This window comes from Penicillium diatomitis, assembly GCF_028827545.1.
Source record: "Penicillium diatomitis strain IBT 30728 chromosome Unknown utg000003l_segment0_segment0, whole genome shotgun sequence".
Lineage (NCBI taxonomy): Eukaryota > Fungi > Ascomycota > Eurotiomycetes > Eurotiales > Aspergillaceae > Penicillium > Penicillium diatomitis.
This window is the reverse complement of record NW_026623175.1, coordinates 998,240-1,011,239: the sequence shown is the minus strand read 5'-3', so window position 1 is coordinate 1,011,239 and position 13,000 is coordinate 998,240. Positions and strand designations below refer to the sequence as shown.

Here is a 13,000-nt window from a genome sequence, read left to right as displayed (position 1 = left end):
CAGTGCGAGATATACTAGCCGGCCCGGGCGCCCTTCTTGCCATCCGCAGATCGAACAGAATCCCTGACAGCATATTCGTACTACACCGCATCCACTCCGTCACCTCAGGCACTGTTGGGCTCACGCTGCAGAGCTTGAGGAGCACGTAGTGAAGGCTGTCTGCCATGTTCGAGTCAAATCTCTTTTTCTCCTGAACTTCCTCCTGCTACCATGCCTCTCTTTCATGATCCCGAAAATTGGGTCTGCCGCCGCTGGTCGGGTGATCTCAGTGAGTCGGAGCTCCCACCACGACAGTCACCACGACAGTCACCCCGGCCTCAATCGGCGCATGCTTCCGAAGATGGTTCACCCCATACAGGGACCCTGGAAGTAGGAACAAACGTCCTCCAGGTGGGGGAAAGTACTTCTCATGCTCGGACTCATGATCGGCATCGCCTCATTCAACAAATTAAAGAGGCTTCGTACTGGAGATCACAACATCAGGTATGTCTCACTGGCGTCGAGCGTATCGAAGCTTCTCGTTGCTCGCTCAAACACCCTGAGTTCAGCACAAATAGTGCGTATATGCTGAATGACCAGGCTGACTTACTGTCAAGGAACAGAGACCCGGCGCGAGTGAATCAACTACGCATACGCAGGGTAACTCTACACCAGTTAGTCTATCGGAGCTCGATGGTCCAGCGATTGACTCAGTGTCCACAGAGCGCGCCCCAAGGGAAGAAACAGAAGTACTGGCATCACCCACCGAGATTGAGCGCCCTCGATCTGCCTTGCACTCTGGCGACTTCCGCGAAGGCTCTCCGCACTCTGAAAGACTCGGGAACCGACCTGATTTTGTAGAGTCAAGTCCGGCTTCGCCATTTCCGCAGCTGGGAACTTCTCCTACCACACCGTGGTTTAGAGCACCTGCATTCCAGGTTCCTCACAGTTCGCGCAGGCAGGTCTCTGCCAACCGGGATGACTTGAAGTTGATAATAGAAACAAGATCTAGAGCACCATCGCTCGGTTCGTTCTCCTCAAGCTATGTCCTCAAGGCGCCCACGAGTCCCTTGGTGTATCAAGCCAACAACAGCGACTCAGACTTCTCGCCTCAAGGAGTGTCAGAGACTAACACGTTGGAGCTGTTGGAGCGAACAAACAGGCGGCGAACCCTGCCGCCGGAAACCTTCCGGGAATTACAGTCAACGCCTCCCGGCTTACGGCCGGTCGAAATTGGTGGCAAATTGTCCTATGGACATCACGATGGAACATTTCACTCTTATACCCCCTCGCGCAGATCACTGAATGCGGCTTACAGTCTTCAACTCGCCACGCCGACTGTAAATCATGCGTTCAGAATGAGAAGACCCTCTCTGGCCTCAGAGACTTCTCCCAAACCCCATGCTCCCATGGTGGGATCGTATGAAGAGTCAATCCTACGGGGGCGGATGTCCATGAATCCATCGAGGCCATTGGATTTCACAGCACAGATTGGTGTTCTTGGGAAGGGGAAATGCAAGGGAAATCTTCGATGTCCACCACATGTCACAGTCTCCTTTCCCGCGGTATTTTATAGCTATCCGACGTCAGGACACGGTCGCTCGATCGCCGATGACAGCCCTAGTCCCTATGTCGGAATGATTGACCTCGAGAACTCTCTGCCCAAGAACGACTCTACTTCCAGCCGGCGTCGGAGACGGCATCTCAGTCCCATGCAGCTCTCGGCGGATCTTGACATGGAGGACACCACTGCGCGGCCACTGCCAGATGCCGACTCAAGACGCCGCCGAGAGAAGAAAAATCGCAGAGCAGAGTCACCCAAGTGTCCTCCAGGTGGGAGTTATCGAATTCCGCAACAAGGTCAATTGCAGATTATCATTAAGAATCCGCACAAGACCGCAGTGAAATTGTTCCTTGTCCCGTACGACTTGAGTGATATGGAACCCGGAACGAAGACGTTCATTCGGCAACGAAGCTACTCAGCTGGTCCGATCATTGACATGCCTCTGAGTGCACGCAAGAATTACGGGACTGATCGCCCCGAGGCTTCCCTCAACGCGACGGAAGACCCCCGGGACAAGCCAGTTTTGCGGTATCTCATCCACTTAAACATATGTTGTCCCTCGCGTGGGCGCTTCTATCTGCATTCAAGCATTCGAGTTGTCTTTGCCAACAGGGTGCCAGATGGCAAAGAGAAACTGCGAAATGAGATACAGCTGCCAGATCCGCGATACAGTCCTTATAAGTCGGTACGCGAACACAGCTTTTCCAGCACCGCTGGGCCTCGCCCAGCAATGGAGGCAGCTTCTCATCGCCAGCATGCCGGCAAAGTCACATTCCCGGGGGTCCTGCCACACATATCATCGCCAAGTGAAAGCGCTCTACTTTGGAGCACCGTAGAGCCGAGGAGAGAGCTACAAGCGTCCTCTCCACTAGCCGAGCTCGAGTCAGATGAGTTCTACCGAAAGCTCAGTAAAGGTGAATATGGATTCAGAGGCCAGCCTTATGCCCCTGGCCAAGGTGCTTCTGAAAACGGGGAAAGCCTGCTAGCCAGGCGGCTCCGTAGTCTCGACGTTCACAAGCGAGAGACCAGATACAGTAATTGAAACATTGCCTGCTCAATGATTGCAGACTCAGCTGCATGAATTGGGTAACGCTGGTCCTGCAGTTTTCTGCTTGCAACACGAAGCCGCTCTCAAAGCAACGCAGTGGCAACACACTTTTGCTTCTACCCAGTACCGTCATCGCCGGCCACGGTATCATCATCAATGGCTCTGAGCGGCATGTTTTTTTCGTAACACATCATACTTCCAAAAGAGGCCGAGTTGCGACTTCGTTCAGAGTGCGATATACTAACCTTAGGCGACACGAAAGTCTTCGAGGTCACAATACGCGACTTGTGGAAGAGCATATGTTTGTTCAGACCTGGTCGCTTCTCGGGGCCCCTCTATCCTTACTTCTTATATTTTTACTCACACCATTCAGCACAAGGCGCTTTGACTATTCCATCGGTTATATACCCTTGCTCTTCTTGATGTTCCACTTGCCAGTCTTTATTCATCATCATCATCCTTTACTATTTTACTCCTTCGGTTCTTCCTCCTCAGCTTCCTTTAGTAAATAAACATGGGCAATTATGTCTGTGCCCCCTCTGCGTTTAACTCGTTAATGAGAGTGACATGGAAAGTTGGTGAGGCCACTACAAACTGGACAGCAGACGAATATAGTAGCTGGAGGTTGTGAACTGCAAACCGTATTCATGGAACCTTCCGTGACGCAAATAAACCTACCTAGGTGCTTAGTAGGCAAGCACATATCAACATGTACTTGCCGTTACTGACTGTAGGAGCCAAAATATCCCTTTGCAGACACGACGAAATCATCATAGACTAGATTGGTATGTATGCCCCATTGGGCGTCATCATGGCCACAAGATGCGAGGAGAACAATTTGCAAATTGTTTTCCTCATGGCACAGCTGGAGCTGTAAGAAGTGTGCTTGCAAAGTAGTGAAACTCAACAACGCTTGCGAGATTGGGGATCTGACGGATGAAATGAATTCATCTTTTACTCTATCCCAGGTTCGGTAGGCTAGGGTCCTAACTTTCGGGGATTCGTGGGGAAGTATCCTTTGAAGTGGAACCTTTCAGACCTGCACTGGGGACTTCGAGCCACAAAATTGTGTTTAATTGGGGCTTTTCAATGCTAGGTGCATGTTTGTCAAATGCTCTGGTGCTTGACAGCCTGCGACGTGATAAGCACGGGGATCGATGTCATACTTTGCGCGAGAGCAACAATGTTGTAATGTACGCTGACGTGCGCCGAATAGATGGCAGTAGGATTGGGAAATACAAGGAGATACCGCAGAGATATACAGTAAGGGGATCTAGAACAAGAAAGACACTAATTATCTTGAATGATAGATCGCTGAACAAGATTCTTCTGGACAAGTGTTGGCCCGGTTGCCTGTGAAAAGACGAGCATTTCCCGAGTCTAACCGGCGTGCTCAACAATTTCGTTGACCAACACACCGTTCTTGATATAACTCTTGATCTGCTCCGGGACAGGGCACTCCTTGGTATCATCATCAGTACCCTCCTGGGGAGGTAGCATGATGTTGACGGCACTACACTTGCTGGTGAAAATCTCCGTTGCGAGACTCTTCTGGCCAAGGTACACAGTGGCTCCATCCACCTGATCCAGAAGAACTGTTGGAACAGTGCCATCGATTTGAAGAGCGAATTTGGGCGACTTGATGACGTCGAGGCTGCTGACGAGGGAATCAACAATGATAGAGAGGCCCGTGCAGTTGTCAATCGCGATAGCATTAGCCTTGCCGGAAACCTTGACAATGCACTGGTTGCAACGCGTGATAAGAATAGACTGATTCTGCTGTGCCTGAACCTCAATAATCTCATCGGAGCCTTCAAAATTCTCGATCAGCCACTTGGTGCCCTCAAGGTCCTTGCGTGGCGGCTTGCGGGCACGCATGCTTTCAGGCTTGGGCTTCTTGCTTGGCGCAGGCGACTTAGGTCGAGATGACACAGAAGACTCCGAGACCGTGGAGCCTGCACGAAGGTTGGGGTTCTTGTGGGTCATTTGTGACTTGTCCACCTTGCGCAGGCCCGATGTGATCTGCTCACCCTGGTTGAGCTGGTCAAAGACAGCGGCCATATCAGGCGCTGGCGCAGAGGGCGCGGGAGCAGGAGGAATACCAGGAGGAGGGGGTGGTGGGATACCTCCAGGGACGTTCACAGAGGGCACAGGAGGGGGAGGGGGAGGTGGTGGAGGGGGAGGAGCACCACCGCCGCCAGTTGAGGCAGAGCCGGCCTTGACCTCCTTCAAGGCGTCCAGGGCGCTGAGACCAGACTCGGAATTCCATGTCAAGCCTTTGGGATAGTGTTTCTTGAGGTAGGCGGAAAGGGCCTTAAAGTTCTGGTAGTAGGCCTGAATGTATTCAACATGGGTGCGGTCCCTGTTTGGTGTTAAAAATCGGGGTGGAAGCTGTCATACGTGGCGGACATGCTTACTTTTCCTTGTATTCCTTGAGCACCTTGTTACCATAGTATTCAATGCCGCCAATCATCTCAGCAACAAAGTCCGCCGGCTTGCTCTCAAAGAACCAACCCAGCGCCACAATACCCTCGGCAACTGCGCTAAGGTGGTTGAACAATGATGAAGCGCGATTGGACTCTTTGATGTTGTTGATACTGTCAGAGGCCTTGTGCAAATCGGTCATGAGCTCTGGAGGGGGCACGTCGGGCTTCTTTGCCTTCGTCGAGACATAGAGGAAGGTGCGCTCAGCCTGGAAGGCCTGCAGGACGGCTTTCGACTGTTGGATGTATGTATGAGTACCGATATTGGCTGAAGTTTCGATACAAAGGGGCAATCTGAGTGACTCTTACCTGCTCTGCCACCAGTCCGCCGATCTTTTCTCCGAGATTCACAAAGTTCTGAACGTCACCCTTGATCAATGTGTCGAAGTCTTGGATCTGAACAGGGACCTGTGGCGCCGCGGGAGCTGCTGGGGGAGCGGGTGGTGCAGCTGGTTTCGGGGGTTCAGGCAAAGCCGGTGCTGCTGCTGAGGACGGTCCTGTGGTTTTTGATGCGCTGTTGTCGTCCAAGCTCATCGCCATATCCTCCAAGCGTGAGGTCGCCGCCTCGAGCCTGTGCACAAAATACGATGTTAGCGTTGCGCAACAATCGGGTTGAGTCGCAGTGCGAGTGTCTTCGACCATGACATATCGGAATTTGGAGAACTAGCAGCCTAACAAAAGCAGACATACCGCTTGATGAGGGTGGTGAAGTTATGCATATGGCTGCCACTCGCCATGATGGGCAACACGTTGCGCGAGTCCGTGGAAAAGGGGTCAAGTAGATTTGGTCCGACGAAGGATGGCCTCGTCGTGTGAGCAAGTCGGGATGACTTTGGCAACTGATCGGAAGTCCGCGAGCCTTTGCCTCTCTCTGAAGTCAGTGGATACGCTCACGTTCGAAAGGAGAGAAGAGCCGTTGAGGTGGTCCGGCCGGAGCTCCTGAAGATGCAGCTTGCCAGCTTCCGGGGTCCGCAACAATACAATACGGAAGTGGGGGAAGATTGCCAATGACGTCGCAGCTCGTTTTGAGTAATCTAATTACAGATTTAATTACGCTCTGGGTCTGACTTTCGAACTAACGAGTCACGAGTCACGACTGCTTGATTCTTTTGGAGACGAATTTGGACAAATCCGATCGAGACCAGAAGTCACTGAATCTGATTTCAATCATATTGCACATCAAGCCGGATGCAGGTATTGTACAAGATGGCAGAGTCAGGTTCAGCCTTGCTCCGGTCAAATACGATCGACTTTTGCACGTTGGGCATGTTTATCCTTGGTACGTTATGACGGTTTTCCCGTTGTCATATCGAACATAGACTTGGTAGTTCAAGCGCTTACATATAATCTGCACGCAGATGACATAGATTTCGGCGGTTCCAAAGCTGCAGTCAAAAATGTCGTTGGGGGTGCAGCCTCGTTCGCCGTCGTGGGCGCTCGAATGGTCGCAGGACCTGCGCATGCTCAATCCGTCAGTTGGATTGTAGATGTAGGAGCTGACTTTCCCCCAGAGACATTGGCATGTATCGAGTCATGGAGTACCGACTGTCTCATACGAGAGGATCGAAGCAGATTGACCACTCGCGCCTGGAATGGATATCATCCAGACGAGAAGCGGGGTACGTTGAAGGTATACAGGTTGCAGACACGGAAGTTTCATGGCTAATAGACAAGCTGTAGACTTTAAATATCTGACACCAAAACTGAGATTGGAACCGCATATGTTGTCAGAAAAACAGGTCTGGTCAAAGACATTCCATATGGTCTGCTCTCCTTCTCGATGTATATCTATCGTGAATGACATCTTGCGACGCCGCCAAGCCCTATACGAAGCAGGCAAGGCAACTTCCGGCGAGGAAGTCCCGTCTCGGCCATTCTTCGTCTGGGAGCCAGTGCCTGATCTATGCACACCCGAAGAGCAAGAGACATTTTTTGCGGCAAATCGCGTAGTGGACGTGGTCAGCCCCAACCACCAAGAATTGGGAATGATGTTCGAACAGCGCGGATGGAGCGCAACAAGCGAAGAGAGCATGAAGCTTGTTGATCGAATCCTATCCTCTGGCATTGGTCCCGAGAGTGATGGGTGTCTGGTGATACGAGCTGGGAAGGATGGGTGCTATGCATTTTCAGGAGCGCAGAAGCTGTGGCTACCAGCCTACCATCAGCCTAAACAATCGGGTGCTACAGCGGTGGTCGATCCTACGGGTGCGGGCAACTCGTTCCTCGGCGGCTTGGCGCAAGGTATGGTGAGCTCCGGCCGTGAGCCTTTGCTTGTCATTGATCGTGTTCTGTCGGTCAGTTCCACCTGGCGAGAGACTCTCGACGCCTGGGGTGCACGACGAAGCATGCCAATGGCCCTCATCTGTGCTACAGTCGCCGCGGGAGTCGTGGTAGAGCAAATTGGTGTTCCTCAAATCTCAACGGTCGATGATGGAAGGAAAGAATTGTGGAATGAGTCTGAATTTGCGGAAAGAATCCGCCTGTACACGCAGCGTTTGTATGAATCATTCGGACAGTCTCCGCAGAAGCACCTGATGATCAATTGAACAAATGGCCCATTCGAAAACGCCCTTATGTTGTCGTACAGCCACAGGGAATGAAGAATTGATAATAGAACATATGAAGGAAACTGCTGTCACACCGCGATGCCACCCCCTGGCCCTTTCCTAGCCCAATGGCCACTTTCTCATGAGGAGTTTTGCGCTGCTTGCTGCTTCTCGTGTTCGCGGATTTGTCGGCTCCAGCTGTTCAAAATAGCGCGTCTGTCAGTAAAAGATGGAGAGCAGCGTGCGGTACGTTGACACGGAGACGTACTATCGGCTAGGGAAGAAGCGACCGGGCTCGGGCATCTTGTCGCGATGCTCGCGGTCAGCGCTGATGCTAAAGGCGACGGCGGCCACGCCGATGACAAAGGCTCCCATGATAGCGGTATTGGCCCTCCAGTTGCCTGGCTGGGCGTACCAACCACCGGCGGGGGACCAGACTTCCTTAGGATACCTGGACGTGGAAAGACTTCATTAGACATCGAGACTGGGAGTCGATACGACGGAGCACTCACGGGATCTTTCCACCTCCACCCATTGTGTATGTGATGTATGCGAGGGAGTGTCTGGGGAATTTGAAGGAAGGGTCGTAAGAGTTCGGTCTGGCAAGCGGATTGATGCCGAAAGGGCCGTCAATGGAAGGTTACCTGCCAAGACTGAATTACCCGAATAGGATTAGCCTCAGCTCACACGACCGAAGGATCCCGTGACCTGGGAGACAATTTCACTTTTCTCTCCCCCGACAATCCGGCCGCACGTCTATCGAGTCTCGACCCATTGGAGTATTGGCGGAACGTTTGTTTCTCGGGTTTCTTGATTGTTTGGAAGCTTCCACATATCCGCTCAGATGAAGAGGGTGCAGCTCCAGCGATGGAGCAGTACGGTCCTATCTCCCCGGGCTCGCATTGCTAGCAGGCTGCGTCAACACACACTTCTGGCTGGATCACGAGGCCAGTCCACTGCGTCCCCTCTGCAGACTGACTCCTCCCCCCGAGAAGCAATTAGCGAGGGTGGATTTGAAGATGCTGGAATGATCAAACACGTACGGAGCGCCCATAGACGCAAGGATATGCTCAAATATCCTTCTCCTCCCTCCGATGCGGCCCTGAACTCCGCCAAACTCGCTGCTCTCCACGCACGATTATATCTCCCCTCACGACTTCCTCCTCAAACCCTCGCGCGAGCATTGGTCGATGCATCTGCGGACTCGAACCCCGATTTTAATAACGAATCGCTCGCGACTCTCGGTCACGACCTTCTTACCTACTACACTACCGAGCACCTCCTTTGCACCTACCCTCGACTTCCCCTGACAGTTATCTTCGCTGCGATGTACGCATATGCTGGTCCTAAGACGCTTGCCGCGATGGCCCGTGAATGGGGTGTGGAACACGCGTCCTTGCCCGGTGGAGAGGTTGATCCTGGTCTGCTTCAGTTCCGCCGGCTTGCCCCCGGCAGCGACCCGAACCTCGTGAACACCAACACACGCAACCCTCGTCCGTATGCGGCACAGAAGGCGTGGAGGATGACGGTAACCTCCAAGATCTTCTATGACGATGAATTTGGCGATGCCATCAAGGGCCCCGCCACATCGGGAGAGGGTGTCACCGCTGAGCTCGCCAGCGCCACTTTCGTTCGCGCAGTGATGGGAGCCATCTATCTTCACGCAGGACGCCCAGCTGCGAAGCGCTTCTTCGAGCAGCACTTCCTCTCTCGCCATCTCGACATCTCACAGCTGTTCAATTTCTCTCAGCCTGCTCGCGATTTGGCACGCCTTTGCGCGCGCGAAAACTTCGAGCCTCCCGTGGCCAGAATTATCAGCGAGACTGGTCGTAAGAGTAGACACCCCGTTTTCGTGGTGGGTATCTTCTCTGGTCAGGACAAACTTGGCGAAGGCGCTGGCGCCAGTCTGATTGAGGCCCGTGAGCGTGCAGCTTTGGCTGCGCTCAAGGGCTGGTATCTCTACAGTCCACTCAACGTTCGTGTACCAAGCTCCATGGAGGAGGAGGGAGCCGCGCCGTGGAAACCGGTCTACGTTGACCTGGGTGAAGTCATTGTTTGAGACAAGTCTCGAACATTAGAACTTGTCTCCCGCTCACCCGCTTTTACGCTATTCCTCTCGCTCATTGATTTTTTTGCCATTCCTCTCGGTGCTGTGGATTTGCATCGGAACTAGGCAATTGGGGAAAAGATCATCTCGTCCTGTCACTGCACGACCGGGCATTGTATAGTATGTATGGAATTGTGGCTCCTCTATTTTCTTCTGGTGTCTTTTTATCTGCTGGGACTTCCTTCACCATTTTATTTCCCTTGTTCACCCTAACTCTTGTGGTCTTCGTCTCCTGTATGCGGCTACGCCCACCACCCCTCTTCTTCAGCGAATTTTTTTTGATCGATACCTGGCATGGAGACATTGTCCCTCTCAGACATTGGTGTGCGAAGATAAGGCATCTTTGATGTATTCTAAAATAAAACTCCAATTCAAGACCGACTTCTTCGCAAATTTCATGACACTCCGTGTCCGCGCAATCCCAGAGACGACTAGCACAGTATCAGACAGCTGTCCGCCGCAGAAACTGTCTCCCATTGCATCTCATCTTGTCTTTGGGTCGTTATCAAGCCACTCTCCATACTTTGCCCACAGGTCAGCTACACCCATGCCAAAGAGACCCTTCCAGAAACTGTCTTGGTGGCTACCCTCTTGGCCATCTTCCTCGCCAACATAACCGCATCGAAGCAATCGGTCATTGAGCATGCCGATCGCACCTTGGCCTACCAATACATCTTCTATCCATGCAAGAAAGAAAGCGGTATGCTGATACCCAGCGTCCCATTTCTTCTCTCGCTCGGATGCACGGGTGGGCCGCGTCCAATGAGGCGGAGACAGGCCAGCTTTGAGTCGAACAAAATCAGCGATCCCTTCAATCAAACCGCCCGGCGGGCCTGGGATAGGCTTCCCATCTTTCACAGGATCCGGAGGCGAGGTATGCTGATAGCAATGAACAAGCTCGTGGGTGATCACGCCGGCTAGCTCATGCGCTGGATCGTTTTTGGCCGCCGAGTTTTTGCAATGGCTGATATAGGACAACGAGATGTGGATCTCTTTGTGATCATTATCGAGCTCTGTGCCTGTCGTATAGGCAACGCCGCTGAAGTCTCGCAGAAACACAGTCACCGCGCGTGTAGGCGGGATTGATGGGACAAATTCAGGCTGATGCCCCCGGGTATATCCTGTGACTTTCGTAGGAGAATATGCTGCAGAAGTGCGGGCTGGAGAAGTATAAAGGTACTTGATAATGTTGTCAAGCGCCGCGTCGAGGGTAGCGCCTACATCAGGAATGTATGAAATGAAGGCGGCTGATCCTGAATGACGAAAATCCTCAGCATGGAGGCGGTACTTTGCTTGAGAAGGCTGCACTGTTACTGCTATGCTTCGTTGGTCTTGTGATTTGTCCTTGTCTGCCGATGTCTGAGAATCACTGTGACTTGGAACCGCCTTAGGAATTGCAGACTCAGTTGGGGCTTGGCCTGATGTGATTGGAATTGCGGTGGTGGTCATCTCTGCAAGCGAAGTGCCCGAGTCTTCTGAACGACTGGCTCGAGTTTGGTTCGTCTGGCGTTAACTCAGTCCAGCCTACAATGCCCCAATTCGTATTGGACGGTTCTGACGTAGAATGTAAAACTGGCGAGTCTTACGTGCCTGGACCGAGTGATGACTCGGCGTAGCTTCTTCTAAATTAACTAAGTCGCTGTAAAGACGGAAGTAATCGCGGGGCGAATGCGGGGCCCGGTAGTGCACAAATCCTCCTTGATTGCCCCGTGACATTCAGAAGCAGCCTATAACGCACCATCTCTTATGAGGAGTATCGTACTCTACTATGTCCTTCCTCTGCTCTGATGTCTCGTTATTCTTCACAAAGTGGCTTGTCGAATTTGAGACTACTCACGTGTGAGGTAAAATCCCTGTTGCCAGTCAGTCCATCTGATAGTACTTTGCTTCGCACATTGACTGAACCCCTTTTGTAACAGTGTTAGAGGTCAGAAATCCCAGAGCTAGCGGCGTGCATAGTATTTCGCGATCATCTGGCTTTCCTGGACCTCACGTAGATCCTTCGTGGACTGGAAACCACCAGCTTCATCCGTGCGCCTATTACGAGTATCTTGACACATTGATTGTGACCATCTGACTGTAGGTAGTATAAATGAATTGAAAAGCCGAACGTACTATGAATCATCGTGTGGCAGTATTCTTGAACAGGTCTATGGAGTCCCGCGAGTATAGACTCCACGTACTCGGGTCTCCTACCAGTATTGAGTGAGTCTCTAGTCACGACTCACACGGTACTTTCAAGGTGTTACTGTGGCTATCGCAGTAAGTCCGTTGGCACATTTCTAATAGATTGCAGGTGGTGTCAACAACTATGATCGGAGTCGCTACTTAGTGCTGTCCAAGATTCGCTACCCAAGTTCTCAACTGAAACCTCTATGTTCTTTTGACCATTGGACCGGGCACCCAACCTTGTTGTCGATTATTTGAGCATACATTGAACGTTGCGCTTAGACATGTCAAATTTAAGTGGCCTAAATGATGGCCACCGGAAAAGACTGACTCACTTGGCCAAAGTATTGTTCCTAACCCATCTGACTCGACCTGTCTTCCTTGCCAAATTTGGCGCTACCTCGGCAGGCGTCTAATGTGGTGTTTATGGAAGTGTACCGCATTTGGTTGCCCTTTGCGACCACAATGTCAACAAACGCGCTTTGGAGATTGGGCGGGGTTGGGCTCATCCATGGTTGACTGACAACATATCTTGGGCATGGAAAATTAAGACTAGGCATACCACCCTGGCTATTGTTGACACTACCCACTTCACGTCAGAAGAGAGGCCATCATTCTTCGCATCCGATTGTCTCCTCCCTTCCATCGTCATCGCTAGACTGGAAGAAAAGATTATCGTATCAGGTGGAGCCGCTCGCGCTTATCCGCGCCTATCGCCCCTTGACTCGACCGAGTTTCCGTCACCTTCGTCAACATCCCACCTTCCACGATTTGCGCCGATTCCTGTTTCCCTCTTGCTTGAGGAATAGTGCATCTTAGATCGTAAGTGCTATGATCCATGCCCAACATTACTCGCAGAATGATATCTCCTCTTTTGACTTCGACGGCGGGGACCCGCGACATGTCCACATTCTTGCGCTTCGTTCCTCCTGGAGCCCGGGCGTGCGCACGCAAGCACTGACCACGAGTTCTGCGATGCCTGTGCTCTTGGGCTATCCGATGTACTTGGGACCTGCCCAGGCGTGGATGGCTGTATACTGACCTCTTCACAGTGGCTGACCGCTTAGGAACGACAGACACTTATCTGTGAACACCCGTCGAAAC

General features: G+C 52.2%; 6 protein-coding genes across 6 annotated transcripts; 3 read left to right on the top strand and 3 right to left on the bottom strand.

Annotated features, from left to right (window-relative positions):
• Positions 1-210: 210 nt before the first annotated feature.
• On the top strand, positions 211-2,585 carry N7539_002588 (uncharacterized protein; the record flags this gene model as incomplete). The annotated part of the gene is made up of 2 exons (XM_056932191.1): positions 211-483; positions 597-2,585. The coding sequence occupies 2 exons, from the start codon at positions 211-213 to the stop codon at positions 2,583-2,585; spliced, it is 2,262 nt and encodes a 753-aa protein (XP_056792150.1).
• Positions 2,586-3,971: 1,386 nt separating this feature from the next.
• On the bottom strand, positions 3,972-5,811 carry capA (adenylate cyclase-binding protein; the record flags this gene model as incomplete). Its single annotated transcript, XM_056932190.1, has 4 exons — positions 3,972-4,953; positions 5,009-5,310; positions 5,384-5,645; positions 5,765-5,811. The coding sequence occupies 4 exons, from the start codon at positions 5,809-5,811 to the stop codon at positions 3,972-3,974; spliced, it is 1,593 nt and encodes a 530-aa protein (XP_056792149.1).
• A 469-nt stretch (positions 5,812-6,280) lies between these two features.
• N7539_002586 (uncharacterized protein) lies at positions 6,281-7,620 on the top strand (the record flags this gene model as incomplete). The annotated part of the gene is made up of 3 exons (XM_056932189.1): positions 6,281-6,353; positions 6,433-6,693; positions 6,755-7,620. 3 exons carry the CDS (start codon positions 6,281-6,283, stop codon positions 7,618-7,620), a joined length of 1,200 nt encoding a protein of 399 aa, XP_056792148.1.
• Positions 7,621-7,760: 140 nt separating this feature from the next.
• Positions 7,761-8,155, bottom strand: N7539_002585 (uncharacterized protein; the record flags this gene model as incomplete). The annotated part of the gene is made up of 3 exons (XM_056932188.1): positions 7,761-7,818; positions 7,889-8,071; positions 8,133-8,155. The coding sequence occupies 3 exons, from the start codon at positions 8,153-8,155 to the stop codon at positions 7,761-7,763; spliced, it is 264 nt and encodes an 87-aa protein (XP_056792147.1).
• A 309-nt stretch (positions 8,156-8,464) lies between these two features.
• N7539_002584 (mitochondrial 54S ribosomal protein mL44) lies at positions 8,465-9,679 on the top strand (the record flags this gene model as incomplete). Its single annotated transcript, XM_056932187.1, has 1 exon — positions 8,465-9,679. One exon carries the CDS (start codon positions 8,465-8,467, stop codon positions 9,677-9,679), a length of 1,215 nt encoding a protein of 404 aa, XP_056792146.1.
• Positions 9,680-10,210: 531 nt separating this feature from the next.
• N7539_002583 (basic secretory family protein) lies at positions 10,211-11,176 on the bottom strand (the record flags this gene model as incomplete). Its single annotated transcript, XM_056932186.1, has 1 exon — positions 10,211-11,176. The coding sequence occupies one exon, from the start codon at positions 11,174-11,176 to the stop codon at positions 10,211-10,213; it is 966 nt and encodes a 321-aa protein (XP_056792145.1).
• Positions 11,177-13,000: the final 1,824 nt, after the last annotated feature.